The sequence below is a fragment of the Lipophrys pholis genome (assembly GCF_963383615.2).
Source record: "Lipophrys pholis genome assembly, chromosome: 15".
Taxonomy (NCBI): Eukaryota; Metazoa; Chordata; class Actinopteri; order Blenniiformes; family Blenniidae; genus Lipophrys; species Lipophrys pholis.
In genome coordinates this window covers 23128758-23149337 of record NC_137642.1, presented here as the reverse complement: position 1 = coordinate 23149337, position 20580 = coordinate 23128758, and the positions used below count along the sequence as shown (strand labels likewise).

The 20580-nt window shown below is 40.4% G+C and overlaps 1 protein-coding gene across 1 annotated transcript in view; it reads right to left on the bottom strand.

The window, feature by feature from the left end:
- Positions 1 to 20580, bottom strand: part of ccdc88ab (coiled-coil domain containing 88Ab) — a gene marked incomplete at its 3' end in the record, with an annotated part of 66366 nt that overhangs the window by 14092 nt on the left and 31694 nt on the right. The window contains exons 5-18 of the mRNA XM_080481369.1: positions 16249 to 16307; positions 15587 to 15670; positions 14786 to 14926; positions 14061 to 14233; positions 8457 to 8538; positions 7726 to 7884; positions 6719 to 6865; positions 6470 to 6614; positions 5816 to 5994; positions 3960 to 4097; positions 2399 to 2582; positions 1014 to 1144; positions 386 to 679; positions 66 to 248 (exon numbers count right to left, since the gene is read on the bottom strand). Coding sequence (XP_080337495.1) covers positions 66 to 248; positions 386 to 679; positions 1014 to 1144; positions 2399 to 2582; positions 3960 to 4097; positions 5816 to 5994; positions 6470 to 6614; positions 6719 to 6865; positions 7726 to 7884; positions 8457 to 8538; positions 14061 to 14233; positions 14786 to 14926; positions 15587 to 15670; positions 16249 to 16307 — 2099 coding nt within the window. The remainder of the gene's footprint in view (positions 1 to 65; positions 249 to 385; positions 680 to 1013; positions 1145 to 2398; positions 2583 to 3959; positions 4098 to 5815; positions 5995 to 6469; positions 6615 to 6718; positions 6866 to 7725; positions 7885 to 8456; positions 8539 to 14060; positions 14234 to 14785; positions 14927 to 15586; positions 15671 to 16248; positions 16308 to 20580) is intronic.

Below are 20580 nucleotides of genomic sequence, written 5' to 3'. Positions count from 1 at the left end.
AACGTGAAGAGATTTAACTTCGAATGACTTGAATACATGCGGTGAAAAGTGAACTTGAAAATTACCTCCTGCTCCAGCTGCTCCAGCCGTTTACTGGAGATCTTGAGCTCCTCCAGGTTTCTCTGCAGGTTTTGATTTTCGGTTTCCACCTCCTGCAGCTCCACCTCCAGCTGCTGGATCTTCTTGCTGCTGTTCTCCAAAGCCTTCTGCAGACGCTGGTTCTCGGTGTCGAGGCCCTGGTAGCTCACCTGGGGAAGAAAAAAAAAAGTGCAGATTAGAAAATTTAAATAATCTGCAAACTAGTCGTGCAGCTTCTGATATAATTATATAGTCAATAGTGCTGATTAGAAACTACAGAATGCACGAAACAGCTTTTCTCTCTCACCTCTAATCTCTCGGTCTTCTTGGAGGAGGCTTTCAGCAGTTCCAGGCTACGCTTCATCTGGCTCCGCTCGCTCTCCAGCTCCCGGTTCTCGGCCTCCAGCTGAGCGGCCTTCGCCCCGGCCGACCGGAGGCTCTCGGCCGAGCGCCGGACCTCCAGGTTCTCCTGCTCCAGCTGGGAGTTCTCCTTCTCCAGAGCCTCCAGCTGGAAGGCCATGTTCTTCAGGGCGTCCAGCTTCTTTTTCAGACGACGGCCCTCCGCCTCCAGATCAGAGTTCTCCTTCTCCAGAGACGACACCTGAGTACACATCAGTGATTATTGCTCAAATCACTCAGTAATCAGCGGCGCCAACTTCAGGCCAACATTTGGAGGAAATAGGTTTCTATATCTAAAATAAAAAATGATAAAAACATCTATGCAAGTCATATTATCCATTTGATTCCAAGTATTTTATTCAAATCAATTAAATATGCCAGGTTAATAAATAAAATAATTTTAAAACAATGGGTGATTTTCTTTTTTAGTGCATTTGGATCAGCTATTTGGAGAAATACCAACAATGCCATACGAAAGAGAAGGAAACACAAACAAGGCTTAAGGAAAGATATCAGAACAGAAAAGGACAAGAAACCTTTTCACAGGTGATCCCCAAACTGGCAACTTTCTTCTGCAGACTCTCGTTGTCTCGTTCCAGCTTCTTCATGTGGATCTCCAGCTCTTCTGATCGCTCTCCTTTCTCCTTCATCACCTCCAGCTCCTTACCTGCATTCGAAAAAATGAACACACACATCAAGAAATATTCAAACAAGCACAAAACGATTGTTGTGCCCATGGAAAAACTGTTTGAAGTGTGTATGTGGTTTTTTTTTTTCCAACCGTCTTTGGTTCAGTTGCAGTCTGTGTCCTTTGTGTTTTAGGTATATTTCCAAAACATGTGTCTCATAATTACAGTAAAATTTCAAATATAAAATATAGAGAATTGAACGTGTAACAGCAATAATAGCTGTGGTGATATTTTTCTACACTGAGTGAACCTTGAAATGTCGCATTTCCTATTTTAGGAACGTTAAGCCACAATACAAAGTGAACTATTCCAAAGAAAACCTATTCACTCCCTTTAGTAAGTGTAATGTTTTGTGTGGAGCTTGTAGCACTTAAACTGAGGTCAACAACTGTAATTGAACCGAGACGCACAGCCAAAGAATTCCTTTATGTGAAAAAGACAAAACGTGAAAGAGCCACTGACATTCAAATCTTTTTTTTTTTCAGCTCAGATACCCAAAAAATGAACAACTGAGAAAAAATACTGAATTTCAAGCATGTTTTCCTCATTTCTGAATAGATAAGGGTTTATTCCTGCTTTTTTTTTTTCTGTATTTGTTGCTGTTCATACCGGTTTCATGTGAACTGCCTTTTTTGCTTAAATATGCTATTCAAATGATGCTGCCTAGGAGATGGATGAATAGTCGGATTATAATTCATGAGGTACGATTATGTCACACAGCGGCTGCTCTCTGGGCCAACCAATGAAACTAACCTGAGTAAATACACACTTTATAAAAATATTCAACCTTTTATAGGTGACCCAGTTTCTTTTTTTAACCACATTTAAGTCCAAGTCTTTCAGCTGCTCCCCTCAGGGATTTCTAAAGTGGATCTCCTGCTTCCTCTGTTACACTAAACATCTTCACTATGTCCATGAATCATCATCTTCTTCTCCGTGGAAACTCAATCTCCAACATCCTTAGTCCAATATATATAGTTAGAAATCAAATAATACAATTACTATAGTTTCTTTGAGGTAACCAGTCATTATTAAGAGCAGTATTTTTTAAATGTTATAGAAAGCTGTTTACTGTCAAAAGTAATCGTGTCACTATATTATTTCTTTATAATGTATAATTTCCATGACCTCCATTTACCAGTACCAATAATTACATAATTAGAGAAGTTCATCAAGTATATACACAGTGAGTGCCACAAACCAGGAGAACGGATTATCGACAAGTCACTCACGCAGCTGCTTCCTTTCAAACTCCATCTTGTTGAGCTTGGCGGCGGTCTCGCAGATGGACTCGTGCAGAACTCGGTTCTCCTTCTCCACGTCCTTGACCCGGGCTTCGGCGCCCACCTGGCAGCGCTGACGCAGGGACGACACGGTCTGACCCAGGTGCTTGTTCTCCTGCTCCAGACCCTTCAGCTGGATGGAGAGCCAACATCAGAGGTTTAATCTCACACGAGTCACTCTACAGAACGTCTTTGTTTACGGATGAGCGTAAAAGATAGTAAAGACTAATCGTCTGGTTGTTATTTCGTTTTGACACATGGAAACTCTCAAGAGGACTAAACAAAGCTGGATTGTATTGTGCACTACATGTTTTGATTGTCGCATTAGCAACATCTCATTGAGTTTACAATCAAGCGGATGGAGTTTCCCACAGTAATCTGCGAGCGTTGGGTTTCTACCACTGCAGCTCATCAAAGCCGTCTTTTACAAATCACATGGTTAAACTAATCAAAGGTGTCACATTGAGTTGTAGAAGCTATAAATAAAATCCCCTGCAGACACACCAGCGAGTGACTGAATCGTAGCTACAAGAATCTGTAGTCAATAAAACATTAGTGGGCGCTCCAGTGAAGAGGTTTTTGGAGCCAAATGGAAATCAATTGCACAAAGATCGTTCTCCGTAAAGAAAACGCAGTAAATTAAATGGCTTAGTTGTGTCATTTTGTCTGAGCTTCCAGAAGAGTCATTGATGGTTTTGTGGCGGAAGCAGCTTCATTAAAAAAAAAAAAAAAAAAAAGGTTTGTTTGTCTCAAACGTTAGAGTAGTTTTACAATTGCTTTCTAAGAAGACATGGTGTGGATACAAAATGGAAAAACTACCAACCATCTCTAATGATATGACGAGGAACAAGTATAATTTAAGAGGAAAGACAGATTTATGTCAGTTAATATAATCAAAATTTTAATTTTTCTTAATGATTTTTCAGTATCAGTATGTATGAGTTGATGAAAACGAATCAGGTTTTGAAGATTATTGATAATCACTTTCATAGTATGGCATTTTCTTTTTTTGTTTTAACTCAATGAGGAAAGAACTCCAAAGTGGAGGATCAATTAAAAATTTATGACAAATTAAGACATTCCGAACAAAAAAGGACTAAACGGAAATAAAAAAATCAAAAAAAAAAGTCTTTTCACAGGGAGATGAACCCCACCAATAACCGCTGGTACTTTCACTGGTCAGATTATCAGGATAGTGAGTAGTAGGTCACACCAGGTTTTCTATATATTTAAGCTTTGAGATGCATGTTATTGTTGAATGGCATCCAAACCACTGAACACAGACCAGAGAGGTAAACTGCAGCCTGTACATCATGCAAGCTAAAAACTATAGTAAGAGAACAACAGAACCAATAAGTTCAAACAAAAGACAAAATAAAATTAACTTTATCACTGGCTGCAACATAATTAAATCATCTTACAGGCATTTTCTTAAAGTGACAGCCTCCTATAAACCAAATCAGGAAAAAGCTGACAGTACACCCTCGTAGCTTTATGCGAGTGTTCGTACTTGTCTTTCCGAGTTTTCTCTGAGAGTTTCCAGAGTCTTCTCCAGTAAAGCTTTCTCCTTCATCAGGTCGGTACTGAGCGATTCAGCACTGCGGAGCGACTCCCTCTCTGCCGTCACCTCACCCTCCAGCTGCTCCAACTGCAAACAAACATTAAGTTTTAATTTTAAGAATGGAAACCGGAACGTTCCCGATATATATATTTTTCCTGACGGTGCAGCCTTAAATGAAAAGGTTAAATTCTGAGAGGAAAACACAACCAGGCTACTACAAAACAATTAAATAAAGCTAATTCAACAAAAGTTTGACCAGAGTTAAAGTTAGAGAAAGTGTATATGTAAGAAATTCATTGTGAAACAATATGATGGCTCACTGTTTAGTGAAAGGTTGTTTTTCCCACTGTTAAATCAATAATCCACTGAATATCACACATGAATATGCTGGATAGAAAAACCCTCTCTCTGGTGAAACTGGTGGGCTTAATAATTCCCAACACAAACAAAGAAAATGTCACCTCATTCTGTCACAACACACACACACACACACACAAACACACACACACACAGAAAGAATGAAACTATCTCCGTGGTTGGAGTCTCTCAGCGGCTACATTCACATTTTAATGTGTTTTTGGCTCCAAACCTCAAATCACTCAGAAATAAATTCTCTCTCTGGATTTTCTCTTTGTGAGAGATGAGACCAGTTTCATGGCTTTTTATTCAGAGGGCAAAGAGAGAGGCTTATGCTTCTGAAAATAGCCGAGAGTCTTCTCTTGGCGAGGGGCGTTGGGGTGTCACATACGGGAAGAGAAAAGGCAATGTGGGGCTGCCTGGATTTACAGCTCTGCTTTCATCCGCTGATCCACCCCTCTATATTCCTTCTCTCCCTCCTTTTATTCCTCACTGTCATTGTATGAAAAGGTCTAAACAAGCCAAGAGTTGGGGTGATATATTACAGAGGAGTGATGGGATAACATGCTAATCTTGGTGGCGGCGAGGCTGATGAGGGGCTACAAATCTGAGAGGACGGAAACGGAAGATTATTAAGTTTTCAACCATAATAAAACTGGATTGTGATACACTAACCCACTGAAATCAAACACATTTAGCTGTTACTACAGAAAACTTTCTCTAGCATTCATATCAGGGATGCTAAACGTGGTTGATTCTGGGGGAAAACTGGTTCCATTTTGCAATTATAGGAAGGACAAATGTGAAAATTCAAATTCTGCTGATCCATGTGGTTACATTTCCCATAACCTATAAGTTTGCTGGCTTCAAAGGTGGAGAAGATGACCACATGGCGCCAACGAACCACCAGCTGCCCATGTCTGATTTACACTTGCAAACTGAAATTATTCCAGATGTGGTTTAATGACTTTAATAAATCAAAAAATAAAAGCAAGAATAATTCCTTCTTTGAATTTCAGCATTCTTCCATCTTCTCAACCACTATATCAAAATTCTTTTTGGACATAGGGGCTTGGATATTATCAAAGCTGACTTTGAACCTGAACTGTGTGACACAGTAAGACTGAAATGCACATTGTTGGACAGTGAGATCATGCAAATGCCACAAAAATCGCTGAATTGCTCATTTTGTCATTCAAATGTATATTATAGACTATTTTGTAATGACAGGTATGATGTATGATGAAGCAGAAACATGTCAGCAAGGTAAAATATTTCCGGTATTTACCTGTCGTTACCAGTCTAATATACCACACAAATTATTATCCAGTCGCATATTTGTACTGAGACATTCTTGCTGTGAGGCCACTACACCACCATGCATTAACAAATTCTAGTAGAACTTAACACTGACAATTAATTACTCCAACACATATTCCATTGCTTACTTTCTGGTTTAGTTTTTGGTTTTCCTGGTTGACTTTGGCCAGTTTTGCCACCACATCCTGACCAGCAGCTCCTCGGAGCTCCTCCACCGTCTTCAGCAGCGTCTGGTTGTCTTTCTCCAGTTTCAACAGGCGGCTTGAGGTCAGCTCGTTCACCTCCTCGCCCAGAGACTTCTGAGGGGCTGAGTCAAACAAATGGTGGCATTTCATATCAATGTTTTAGCAAACTGTTCAAATTGATCAATTTAAGAAAAAAAAAAAAACACTGATCACTACAAGGCAGCAATCGTTACAGGTGGCGTTGGAACAAACCTTTAAAAACTGATGCACAGTGCTCTGCAGCTTTACTTTAAAGCTTTCCAGGTGCCAATTTAACAAACACACCCCCACCCAACGTGTTTATCCAGATCCCTGGCTGGTTAAACCTCTTAACGGCCTTTACAGCCCAAACAAACGGCTTATCTTTCAGAAGCCACTGAATATTAATTACAGGTCTTAACTAAGTGCAAAGAAAACTCAGTGGAGTGTGACACGTGCAGCAGGTTTACAGGTCAGGAGACGACCACCACAGCTTCATGTGTCGGCCGTCTGAGGCTAAAAACCCCTGTCACCTTGTTTTCCTTTCACTCCTTACATGAATTCTCCTCTTATTCTTACCTTCAGTCAACTCTGGTGTCTTGGACAGCTGCTCCAGTTCCCAGCCAAGGTGCAGAGACTCATCCATGCTCTGTTTCTGGGCCATCTCAAGCACAAGGTTCTCCTCCAGAAGCTCCTCCATACGCTTACGGTCCGAGTCTCGCTCCTGGAGAGACCCGCAAGAACGAAGTGTGTGTGTATGTCAAGATAAATGAAAATGAAACGCCTTGATTTATTTATTTATTTTCTGCACTGCCTGCGCCACCCTACCATCTCCAGGTCATGCATCTTGGATTTGAGCTGCAGGTTCTCCTTCTCCAGAAGGTGCAGTTTGTCAGATCGGGTCCGGGTTGTGTCCAGCTGCTCCTCCAGCATGGTTTTAGTCTCCAGTAGAATCTGGTTGTCCTCCTTTAGTTCCTACAGTTAAACAACAAATCAAACGTTGAGTCTGTAAAGACTGTTGGTGTTCTATATCAAGATATGTTGAATTATTGCCTTGAACTGGACTTTTGGGGTTTTTAAGTTCTTCAGAAGCGATGAACTTTTCCGATGAGCAAAGAAATGTCTTCAAAACTTCATGAACTTTTTATAAAATGCCTTCTGCTACAGAAAAAAAAAAATTTCATTTCATCGATTCATAAATTTCACAATGAACTTTTCACTTTCGAATTACACGTCTAATTTATATAAGGCTACAAATGTATCCATACAATTGCTCTAACCTTTTAATACTAATCGATGTTTTCACTTTAGTTATATTACATCGATAGTTTGGGTTGTGTGAAGAAAATATATTTAGCTATATGCACAGTCATTCAATTATGTCAATATTTACTACATGACAAGACCCTTCTTGTGCTGTATATTGGTATTCACACTGCTACTGGGATGTTTCTGGTAATCAGAGCGACTATCCAGTCATCCTTATGGCTGAGGGTTCACTCTGGACACATCGCAAGTCCATCACAGAGCAAACACACTCGCATTCACACATTCGTGCAATTTAAAGTGGCCAATTGACTTCAAATACATGTTTATGGGCAGTGTGAGGTAACCAGAGTACCCGGAGAAATCCAAGCAACCATGCATGCACAGAGAGAACATGCAAACTCAGAAGCCCAACCTGGGGGACGTTCTCGCTATGATGCGAGAGAGATATGACCCTTGTGCAGCCCTCCGAGTGAATAGTCTATACTGATATTAAGACCAGCACAGAAATAACGACTTGATTCAACTGTGCTGAAAGGTGATCATCCTGACAGTTTTCAGGCGTGTACCTCAACTCTGGCCTTGTAAAACTCGATGTCGTGAAGCCTCTCCTTGTAGCGGGTCAGCTCACTCTCCAGTTTGTCCACGCGGATGGCTTTTTCTCGGAGCGCGTCCAGCTCGTCACGGTAGGCCCGAGCCGACCGGGCATCTGAGAGCAGCTGGTAGCTCTGAAAGACATTAGAGACACAGACAGGACATTATTAATATCTATTAAATAAAAAAGTTTTATATACAGATATCTTTATATGTAGTATAAATATATATATATACAGTATATATATATAGTCTTTATATGTGTCAGTGTTCACTGCATGCTTTAACTTGTGTGGCTAGTAGATTATCTCTTTTATGCAACACCTGACGTAAGTTGTTAGTCATTCATAGATAAAGGACAGAACAAATGCTCCTCACTATCAGTTATCACAAGCACGCATCCACACACACACACGCACACACACACAGTAACACATTAAGAACGTCCTACAACCCTGAACTCATGCACCTGGTGTACAGTAGTTCACCGGCCAGATTGCAACCTACTCCAAATCAAAAGCCATGTGAGGCTGCTGCAGGACTAAAGATAGCTCTATTAGCCCCTAATGAGCTAAGTCACCGGCGAGCTGACTAAAGCCGGGCAGCGCTGCAAAAACAAAGCGCGTAGAGTGAGGCGGGGTGGGGGAGCAGGTGGAGGGCGGAGATGAAGTTAAGTGAGGGCTTGTTTGTTGACTGGTGACTTTACCTCCTGTTGGAGCCTCTTCAGCTCCACCTCCATGTTCTCCAGCTCCTGTCTGGTGTCCAGAAGCTGTTCACTCTTCTCCTCCCTGGAAAAAGGAGAAAAGAGTTAGAGAATGGAAGACACTTAAATGTAGGATGGAGGCGGTCTGGGCCTTCAGGACTGTGACAGTCTGAATTGTAGGGTATTTTTCAGTGGGTTAAGAAAACTATTCTAAATGGGTCAAATCCATGACAGCCCGGAGGCAAGACTTTATGGGGATTTAACGGTGCAAATTAACTCTCATGGGTTCATATGACTCTCTGAAAACTCTTTTCTACCACTTGTGTACGTGTGCAGAGTGCACCTCAGGCAAGATGTGCAAACTGATGCGCCAAGTTTCCAAAATCATCGTTTGAAAAGTAGTGGCCAGCGTGCAGTCACCCTTTTATTAACACTGAAATGATGAAGAACACATATTAAAATCCAGTTCAGGATCGGAGGTTGTGATCAAGACAGTTTTGCCAAACCAGTTCAGGAAATAGAATTGTTAGAAAGTAATCAGAAGCTTAATAACTATGATTAATCTTAAAAAACTTAAGTTACCCTTACACATCAAGCTTTTGTATGAGGTATGACACAGATATACAGATACAAACCATGAATAAAAAAATAATACAAAGACATTTTGGTGGTATTTTAAAAAACACAGAGTGACACACAAACAGATGACAGTCATATTCACACATCTAAATTTGGGAAGACTTATAAATTTTTTTCCACGTGATTCAGTTATTCATCTTTCCTACAATCTGAATCAATGAAAGTAGTATCATTCAGAGAATATTTAAACCCTCCCGATTCATTTGCATCAATTAACAACAAGAAAATTATTTTCTGTGACTCTGCGTGAGTGATCAACATGACGGTCGACTCTGAAAATCTTTTTTTTTTTTTTTTTTTTGAGGGATGCGTGCCAGCGTGTCTATCAGAGTATCAACAAGGACATTGCTGTAGGGCTGTTTCCATTTCAAAGCTTCCAGTTTGATCACTTCATCACTCCTTCCACAAAAAACAGTAAACATTTTCCAGAATTTGTTTGTTAGTTTGCAGGCTATGTCAAAATGTTGACATCCATGAGTAGATTATAGCCGTTTTTCATTTCTAGGACAAGTTATATTGCACAGTTCAAGCAATAAATGATTTTCAAAACAATTATCCCATCCAACTATCATCAGTCTAAGCTGACGTATTTCTTTTTTCCAAAGGGCACTGACACAATAATAAATCATATGATGACTTTTTTTTTTTTTTGGGACAAGTTGGAAACTTCAACAAGCCACACATTGTTATAAAAACATCAGTGAACCTACTAACCCAGTTAAGTAAAAATAGGCGTTTGTATGCGTTCTGTGTATGAGCTCTGCTGGTCAGGACACAGTATCTTGACTGTGTCTTGGCCTGGATTTGTCTGCAGATAAACCAACTCATTCAGTTGGGCATTACACACAAAAGCAAACTGTCACAAACAGCTGAATATGAGACAGCACCCCGTGACTACGGCAGGGGTTAGAATGTACAAATGTCCCCTGAGGCTCAAACTAATTGCTCGTCCTGGTTTTTACTCTGCAGAAACAAGACAGACGGAAGGAGAGACAAATAAAAAAAAAATGAAATCAAGTGACACATCTGGTAGTATTAGAGTTACTATTCTGCTTTAGGTAGTGAGTTCATCTTAATAAATAATGGCATGCTCGGGCAGTGTGACATTAGCTGTGTGTGTGTGTGTGTGTGTGTGTGTGTGTGTGTGTGTGTGTGTGTGTGTGTGTGTGTGTGTGTGTGTGTGTGTGTGTGTGTGTGTGTGTGTGTGTGTGTGTGTGTGTGTGTGTGATGCTACAGACAAGGGAAATGTGTCTCAGTGCTTTGAAAGAAAACCACTGCATTCCTGGGATGCTGCTTGTGTGTTTGCATGTATTTGCATGAAACTGCTCCACTGAACATCTGATGGCCTATTTGATTGCAGCTCTCTGGAGGCTCTGCGTGCATCTCAATGAGGAAAGGCATCCCTCCACGATTGTAGCCGGGCTTTTTTGTGCGCTATCTGATTCATTTCCTCATTCCTCTCTCAGACAGTCAGTATTCAGACAGAACGTTCCTCCAACGGTTTGTGTTTCATTGCTCCTTCTCCTCCTCACAAATCACAAACACCTGTCATTCCCAGCATGGCAGATTAGGTTTGGGCTCGCAGTATGGCTGCAGCTGGCTGGGACGCTTACATGAATGCTTTAAAAATGCAGCGCATCTGTGCAGGAAGAGATTTGTGTGTATTATCTGGTATGTCTGAAAAGCTGAGAAACAACAATTCCTGATGTTATCAACATGGCGGAGCATTAGTTCCCTAAAACAAGCAGTTTAAATGCCCAAAAGCTGTTGTGAGCTCATCAAATGAAAAAATCTTTTAAAACCAGAGCATTCAACCAAGTAAGTGGTTGTTTTTTTTCGGGGGGGAATTGGAAAGTTGTATAGCTCAGGCCCAAATATGTCTGATTCCACAGCTGCTGTGGAAAAAAAAAGAAATCTGTGATAGTTGTGAGAGAGACTGCAGGAGTGGCAGACTGAAGGTGCATTCATGAGAACCCAGGAAATGGAAGATTTCTAACTTTCAGATGGGAAAAATTGACTCAATTCATATAGAAGTGAGAAGTTTGGAAGCTTTTGAAGGTCTTGAATTATTGGTGCATTTCAAAAACTATGAACATCACTGAAAAGTCCATTGTTTTGTATTTATTTTGTACAAATATTCCAATCTGAAAACAAAAATATATATATTTTTTACATTTCATTTGTGATAATTTGAACTTCTAGATCAGGGATATCAAACACATTTTAGTTAAGGGGTCACATACAGCCCAATTTCATCTTGAGTGGGCCAGACGGTGGGCCATAGTGTGATAAAAACCTCTAAATTTAAATTTTAAAGTTTTTCTTTGTTGTGGCACCCAGTATAACTACGTTTTTGAGAAATGTTTCACAATTAGTCCCAGAAATGGCTAGAATCTCAACAGAAAGCCAATTTTAATGAAACCTTCTGGGGGCAAAATACAGTGAAATGTCCCCAAAAATATTGAAATATTTTGCGATATTGTGTTTTTGATGACGTATACCGATACTGAACGATAAAATGAAAAAAGGTAGGAACAATTTCATTTGTTTCTAATGAAACTAAATAAATATATGAAATGCTTTCTGGTTTTTGGGGTTGCATGTGTAGAAACCTTCTTGTTTATATCATCATACGCAGGCCGTACCCTTCATCCTCCAGGGAAATAATCTGGTAGACGACAGATTATTTGATACTATGGAGGACTGTTCGATAAATCATAAGGGACTGTTGCATTTGTCTTTCTACAAGTCATCAAGCCTATGGGGTTCTCTGTGATTCTGTCTTTTCACAACATATTAAAATGAAGCTCAGCTTCTTGTTTGCACCGTGGGGGGATTTTACAGAGGGGGGGGCAGCTGATTCAACGGCTGCAGTGTTGTCGAGTTTCTTTGTAAACACATTTCAATGAAGAGTGACTTTGTGACTTTCTAAGGACGTTATCAGACTCGCGTTTCCCGTGGAAGTAATATTTTTTTTCCAGGGCATTTCTGCTTCTCATTTCATTGAGTTAGTTAGACGCATCAGTGGTTACTATAATGATTTACAGGCATTAAATGAGTAACAGCTGCTTGACAACAAACCCAGAGAGGCTTTGTGCACATAAGGGGCATATTGGTGTTTGCTTTTGTGGATCATTTTTAAACTCTGGCCTTATAACACAACAAAATGTTTTATGTCCATGTTTTAGTTCTCTTCTGCTCCTTTAAAGTTTCCATAACCGTCGAAATTGATATTTTCTATTCATACAACATCATTCAAACTATTAGGAAAAAGTTTAAGAGGAGCAAAACTGAAAGCAGCTCAAAATTTTAGGTTTTAAAGACAAAGCCGAATGTGGAACAAACAGGAGTGAAAAGCCAAGCGGCAGAAACTTCCACTCAAACATTAACAAACAAACCACTGTGGGGGTGTGTGTAGGGGTGTGTGTAGGGGTGTCGGGGGGGGGGGGGGGGTATGTGAACCATATACCCCCTGGCTACCACCCCCCTCCGCTTCAGAAACACATAAGACCACACAGTAGTGACACAGATCCACATTTGCATGCAGACACAGTATCTGTAACGTAAGCAGGGACAGAAATGAAACAATCAAGTGACCTGAAGGCCAGTTTGTCCCGCGTCCTGCTCATCACATGACAATCACTCTCTGTCACAGATGCCGCAGCAACACGTAAACAACACCGTGGCAACCAACAAACAAAATAAGTCATTTTCCTCATCTTCTATAGCTTTCTTTGAAAAATGGTCAAGATGTAGATCAGAGAAGCAGAGGGGAGATATCGGCTCTGACTGATGTGTCGACCTTTTCAACACAACAACCACAATTAATTAGTTTGGGGTCACTCGCAGTGAGACGCCTTCCACCCTTTTCATGCCACCGAGCTTAAATCTACTCCGAGTTACACAAGCGATTGTTCAAGAGTCGTAATTGGCTTTCAGTCCGGCCTCACGCAGATCATTGTCCTCCCACGAGAGGAAAACATGGGGATGACGGTTGAAGCGTTCACCAAGAAAGTCCCCACAGACAACAAATAAAACCTTTTCCAGATAAAATAAATACCTTTAGAAGTCTTTGGGGGTAAAATTTGGAAAAAAAAATTTCTCCCCTCATTGTTTCTCCAACTTTCATCACATCAAACAATATTTACTCTTAGTCTGCCTCCTTTTATGAAATGTTTCTGCCGTGCTGTGTTTTCATCTTTTCCCACACTGCAGAAAAATGTACAAAATGATTAAGTGCGATGATGTATCTCAATCTCAAGACTCGGATGTCTTCAACAGGATTTGAACCTACAACTCAGTCCAACTCTCAAAACCGAGGCGCCAGATGTGTTTACACTGCGACCTCAGTTTTTTTAAAACCACACTTGCAAATTAATAGTGGGTCTGCAAAATTTGGTAAAGAATGCAAATTAACTTGCAGGTAACTTAAAACAGGTTTTAATATTTTTGGGATAAATTTCTACGGTGGTGTTTCGTGAAATGCAACTAAATAAAACTGATTCACTCCTGCTTGCAAAACTGCTATGGAGTATATGGGTCTAGATTTTAGTCAAAATATCTTGTTAGATGAATTAGAAAACATAATTGATGAGATTTTTGGTCTTATTTCAAGCACAAAACTGCCAAAACAGGCCATTTCTATACAGACAAAGTTAAATATCTAGATGGATCAGGCAGATGAAAAATAACTCCGTTATATCGGGAAATATGTGTCGTTAATCAACATAAAATAAACTTATGGAAATGTTTATCTACCTATTTAAGAGCTCTATTGGCTTTATGTAATGTGTATATTCCGGTGGTGTATACAGCAGCTACTTTTCACTTGTTTTTACTAGGAAAATAAGTTATTTTTATAAAACTGTCAGAAATATTAAAAAAACAAAAAAAACAACCCGTAGTGTTGTGTGGTTTTGTTTTTGGCTTATCGTCCAGTTTCGCTGGTCGATCTGAGAAGACACTCACAGTTCCTGCCGAAGGCGTCTGATTTTGGCCTTGGCATCGGCCAGCTCCACGGAGAGGTGCTGTCGGCTCTCGGTCCTCCTCATACTGGGGGAGTCACCGGGAGACTGGCTGGCACACGGGCCCAGAGGAGAGAGCTGCACAGAGTCCCGCTCCTGGGTCAGCTCCACGATAGTCTGAACACAAAGAGCTGGAGGTGAGACCGGATCTGAAGAAGAGCCGGGAGCGGAGTCCACCAATAGAACTCACTGGTACACAGGCATTAGGATAAATTGTACACAAAGTCCCCCCTCCCTCACACACACACACACAGCCTATTTTGATCCAGTGCCCATGACAGGAAATGGGATTTTAATTGAGAGCGGCTGGACTACACAGTGATAATCTGGAGGTCATTAAAACCTGACACACGCACACACACACACAAATCAGCTGTATCAGTCATGGAGATCTGCACCCCATGGCTTGGAAACTTGCTTAATGACGCATGCAGTTTAAGTTAAAAAAACACACGCACACACACACACACACACCCTCCATCAATGAGATGGTTAACAGTTTCAACCCTTCCTTCCCGAGGCTTCTCTTTTGTGGTAGCAGCAAAAAAAAAATGAGAGAACTTTCCACATAACCCTTCTAGTAACAGAATGGAAGAGATTTTTACAAATACACCACACTTTCCTAATTGGCCTGTTTATTGTACATGTACACTGTAAACATGCCGTTACCTCCAGCTGGGTATCTCTTTCATCCACCAGTCGCTTGAGGTGGAACGCCAGGTTTCTGGAGAGGCCGTCCAGGTCCTCGGCGGGCATTTCTCCACTTTCCAACCACTGCAGGTCCACCACGTTCTCCTGATTATGAGTCACCTGAAAACAGCAAAACTTTCCCCGTCATACAGATGATTGACTACATACCAGCCCAGGACACCAATTCAACACAGAAAGCTTCAGGACTAAAAACGACTGTATTTATTGTTGTTGTTCTCACTATTAATATTGGCATTATTTGAAAGAGTTGGGCATTTTTGCTTAGAAACAAACAATAAAATTCCAAGTAAAGTAAATTGTCCTATAAAAGTGGATTTTATGATCTGTTAAACGCTCTTAAGAGGTTTCTGTTGTCACAATATCCTCGATGGAGGTCGAAATGTGTCACAGATTGGCAAAATAACAAGGTAAGAGACTTTAACTTGCAATTTATGGACAGTGCATGACTTTTATACTAATATACTTTAAAATAGAAGAAAAATGTGTGATTGTTCTATCTATATAAACATGATTGTGGGTAGTTCAGAGAATAAAGTCCTGTTGAACTATGTGCATGCAGAATATCAAGCAGAAATTGAATGTTACTAATCTGAATGTACTAACATGTTAAGCGAAATTTACTTCCAACTTTACATGCAGATTCAGGAGATTTGTCACTTCGAATAATAACTGAAGCAGTGAAACTGTATTTACATATTTACATCCACAACCAGTGAGGTCAAAGAAGTCAAACATCTAATTCCTTCCAGTTTTGTTCACCTCTTGGATGTGTGAGGCGATGGCAGCTTTGGTGTCAAAGTCCAGAGTCTGGATACGCTCAATGTACTCTTCCTTCTTCTCACACTGTAAACAGAAGAGGAGAATGCCGTTGAGACTGTAAATCATCGATGGAAAGGAGAACACAGTGACTTTTTTTTGCTGGTCGGGGGGGGTTCAAGAGGAGGTTAGTAGACCAACACAAAGCAGATGCTGATCTGATACAGGAAGCTGCATCCAAGTCTTATCGGGACGGGGCAGAGATATTATTCCCACCAAAGATTAGAGAATAATTCACAACAGACGCGAGCTCACCTTAACTGCATGATTCATATGCAGTTGTAAAGCGCATGCAAGGAAAACGTCTCTCACATCTCCTTACATTTATCTAATTTACCACACAAACACCAAAACCACAAAGTGAGATATAAGGATGTGTTGGTGAGAGAAAACATCGTATTGAACGAGGAGAGATAACGCAGTCAACTCATGGAACCAAGTGGTGGTAATAAGTCGGGAGGCTGAACTGAATACATAATTTGATTTGTGGCTTTGGAAACTGTTAGAAATAATGAGTGAGACGAATTGATGCACTGGTATAGACACCCGCGTCCACAAAACCACAAAATCTTCCAAGGCTGATTTAACGTGGGGTTAACTCTTACCTGGACGGCACAGCCAAGAAGCAGCAGCAACATCTTCTTCATCTCCTCGAGACCTTGTTCTGAAAGGTGAAAGTGAGCAGAACAAATAATTACACTTCAAGATAGCAATACATCTTTTAAATGAGTCCAAATAGAGTTGACTTTATTGATTGATAATGTGTTGATAGCAGAAGAAACATGTGCTATGCACACTCCATTATGAAGATCTATGAAGCTATATATAGATGTGATTTCGCCCGCTATTTCTGAACTTCACAACATTTTTTTTTTTTATATCACCATCTGAAATGCATTAAAATCTCACTCAGCTCAGAGCTGCACTGATCGGAGGTTTAACAGAGTAAAGCCAATGTTGAAAAATCCAGCTAATTGTTTGCACTTACTGCTACTAAGCTTTTTCTAAAGGCAGGAGTGATTTCATTATCTTAACCCACATTTAATTTCAATTAGCTGAATTCCCAAGTCATTCCGGTTTCCTAACATTATATAAAAAAAAAACCTCGCTCTGGTTACGGCGCCACGATGTTTTCCCACTGTGTTTGGTGGGCTGGCAGGATGAGCGTCCTCCGCATGTCAGGACACATTGTCAGAAAATGCTGAATCCCACAAACAGCTGCTTCCCTGCTCAACAGGCCTGAGCTCATCTGGGGGCTTTCAAGGCCGAACAACAGCAGACCAGGTGTGTGTGTGTGTGTGTGTGTGTGTGTGTGTGTGTGTGTGTGTGTGTGTGTGTGTGTGTGTGTGTGTGTGTGTGTGTGTGTGTGTTTCAGTGACTCAGTGTTTATCCGAGTCATTGTATCTTTTGTCTTTTTGAATGAGAGTGCCTGACAGAGTGACAGTTTTCATCTGTGCCTTTAGATTCTTGTTTGATTTAAGATTATAAATGAGCCGAGGTGGTGAGTCTGAACCTCCAGTGAAAGGTGGAGGTGCAAAGTCGTGACGGTGGGAGGACAGAGAGGAAAGTGAGGAAAACCTGAACAACAACAACAATAACAACAAAAAACCGTTTACACGTGTTGGGAATGAGCAGAAAAATGAAAAAATAAAAAAAACTTCTAAGATGCTGCTGGTAAGAACTGTGGACACACATGTGATGGAAAAAGACAAAAATATATAAACAAAGCCCGACACACACACACATATACATAGCCCTGCCACAGCTGGTGTGGATTACAGGCAAAGCAAGATCAGTTATGTTATGGGAGAATATCTTAAAGCCCTTATTAGATTAAATTATATCACCTGATATCAAGCAGCCATACTTTAATTTAAAGTCTTTATGAATCAGTAGCTTTCATTCACCCATTATGTTTGTGGTTTTGCCTTTATAGAAAGTACATGATGACATTAACTTCTTGATTTTGATTATTTTTAATATGATCATTCGTCACAGGCATTAAGGTTAGACTTAGAATATTTGGGATTTTAAATTATGTTTTGCTAGAATATAGCTAGATACATTTGTCTTAGCCTCGACTCTACTTTTTTATATATATATATATATATATATATATATATATATAATATCTTCTCAAAAATAAAGAAAAAAACATTTGATGTGAAGTTGGTGCCAGTAAGAATCAAATGATTGAATAAGGGTACTCTAGAGACAATAAAGATGATTATTATTCTTCTGCGTGCCTCAATATGCTGAATCTATGTCCCCTTTGACAGGGTCCATCCATCTATTTTTCCACAATCCAATCGATTCTTCTCCTCTCATTTCTCTTCAATCAATAAAAGCACACACGGCAGTTTGCTTTTGAGTTGCAGAGACCTCCGTGTGGCCATAAAGTGACAGCTTCAATCATCATCGGCTTCATTAGAAACTAATATTACACACAAGACAGTGGATACTCAATCTTTGTGTAAATATACTTGGCTAATATCATGAACCAACAGATTCAGAGGCTGGCGGTGGCATTGTGTGACTGTGGAAGAACAATATTGGTATAATTCAGGTGATTAGAGTCAATAAATGCTGCAAGATTGTGTTTATTCTCTGATCATAACCTAAAACTGAAGCTAGTTACATTACTCAAACTTTACAGATGCGTATGATTGCATGGTTGATTTATGATGAGCGGACGTTTAAACATTTGAGCTGTATGATGGAAATCCAGCTGTATTATGAACAGATAAATAAACTTAACACCAACAATCACAATATTTATAAAACCAACTTTAATTTCAGTTTACATTTAAGAAAGTATGTTAGGTTTTTGGATCACTACATGCCTTCAGAGCATCGTGAGTTAAATGAACGGTGTTTTGAATGAATGTCATCTATGTACACTACTGTTGCCTTAAGGAGATAAATTAATGAAGCTAACCAAGAATTGATCTATTGTTCTAGTATAATTAATGTTCAGAAAAAAAGCTTGGTATTTGTGCGGCAGTACTACAGACTGGTCTTCAGAACACGTTTTCATGGTCTTTAGGTATCAGTCTTTTAAAAGTCTTGATCTCGGGATGCTCTGGTTTTGGTCGAATTCAGTTTTGGCCCAATTAAAGTATTTTCTTGATCCTGTTTTGACTCAGTCTCAGGTTAGGTGATGTTAGCTACAGAACTAGGTAGTAGTAGTAGTAGTAGTAGTAGTAGTAGTAATCTTTCTATTGGTGGTTCGTAGCTGTAGCTCGCAGCAGCAGCCCCACCGCCGTGTATCAAGATGGGGGCCATGAAACTGTCAGAATTAAAGGGATTTCAGGAATTTGCTCTGATGATGTGCTAAGCCACTGATCCACGAGTAAAATTTAAGATTTGTCGGTCTAGGAGAAGAAATAAAAGCATTGATTCATGGTCTGCACCTCCTGAAAAAAAATGAAATGTAGAGCAACGCAGTGTAGAAGTGTGACAGCAGATGAAACTTGGAGCTGCAGGGCTTAACAATACTCTGTTAGAGCCATAGAAACCTGTTCTCAGCAAATCCACTGAAGCAACATGGGAAAAGATAAGGGAGCGCATTGGATAAATAATTCATACGGCTGGATAAGGAGAACAAGAGGGAGAGACGTTGAGAGGGGAGGATGAAGGAAGAGAGACAAAAGGGAGGGAAACACGGCAACACAAACACGAGCCGGCGAGTGGAAATAGAGAAATCAGCCAGACAGAGCGAGGAAGGCAAAGAGGCGAGGTTGAAAATAGAAAAGAAATCTCCCTCCAGCAGCAGAAGCAGAGACGAGGCTTCGAGGAGGTGCAGCCCTTCTCTCTGCAGCTCCCATCATCCCTCCACGACCATTTTTTATACACTCCATCTTTTTATTCTCTCTGCAACACACCCACCCATCCTTCCTTCCTTCGACATTGTTACAAATCATCTTCCACCTCCCTCTTTCACCCGTTTTCATCCTCTTTTCCCGGAAAAGTGAGGTCAGACAGACAGTGACGAAGCCCTCTTCCTGCACTGCCATTGTTAGCACGACTTTAAGGATGTGACCACAACTGTGTGTGTATGCATGTGCAATCTCCACCAGCAGTGAATAGAAAAGAAAAACCCCTGACACCGAAGCATGTCCACGATAAAACCGGTACAAGCAATCGGACATTGCTTTGACAGCGTGCCACGGTGGATTCAATCCAGAGTACGGGGCTCAGATTATTCTGGGGAATTTGTGCTTTATGGAGACACGTGTTGGACCTGACATCAGCATGACAGAGAGCATCAGCATCATCGTCTTCACACAAAACACAACACACTAACACCATGTTGCAGCCCTCTGCTATGAAGTACCTTCACTGGACTAGTGTAAATATATATGATCAAATATCACATATATGGCATTTTTTTTAATTTCATACCGAGTCTGTGCGCTATCGGTCTTGATAAACAAATCAATTCCGTTTGTATTCTGTGTGGATGGATGGGATTTATTAGATTTTTTTTTGCAACTTCTGCATTTCATTTTCAGATGCAGTGACGATACATTTCCTTTGTGCGGCGGGATTATCCTCATTTGCAATATATGGTGCCTTTTAATGTGTAATTTTCTTCATATGGGTCACACTTTGAATGACAGCAAATAGTCTTGTTTTTAGCAACACATCGGTAGCCCCAAACTAGTGTCAGCAAACAACAAATCCCAGAAGTGCAACACTGCAATCTAAAGTAGCTTAGCCCTTGACTTTTTCCTGAACTACACACGCTCTCCCACACACACACACACACACACAGCTTTTTAAGCCCATCACACTTCATGCTGCCTGTCAGCTGTCATTCCCAACAGTTGTCTATCCTGTTGTTGCTACTGTCAAAAACATTTCTTTCCCACAGAGCGGCCCATTATCGACATCATGTTTCTAATTGGGTCATCTTTTTTTGGGCTCCATTATTC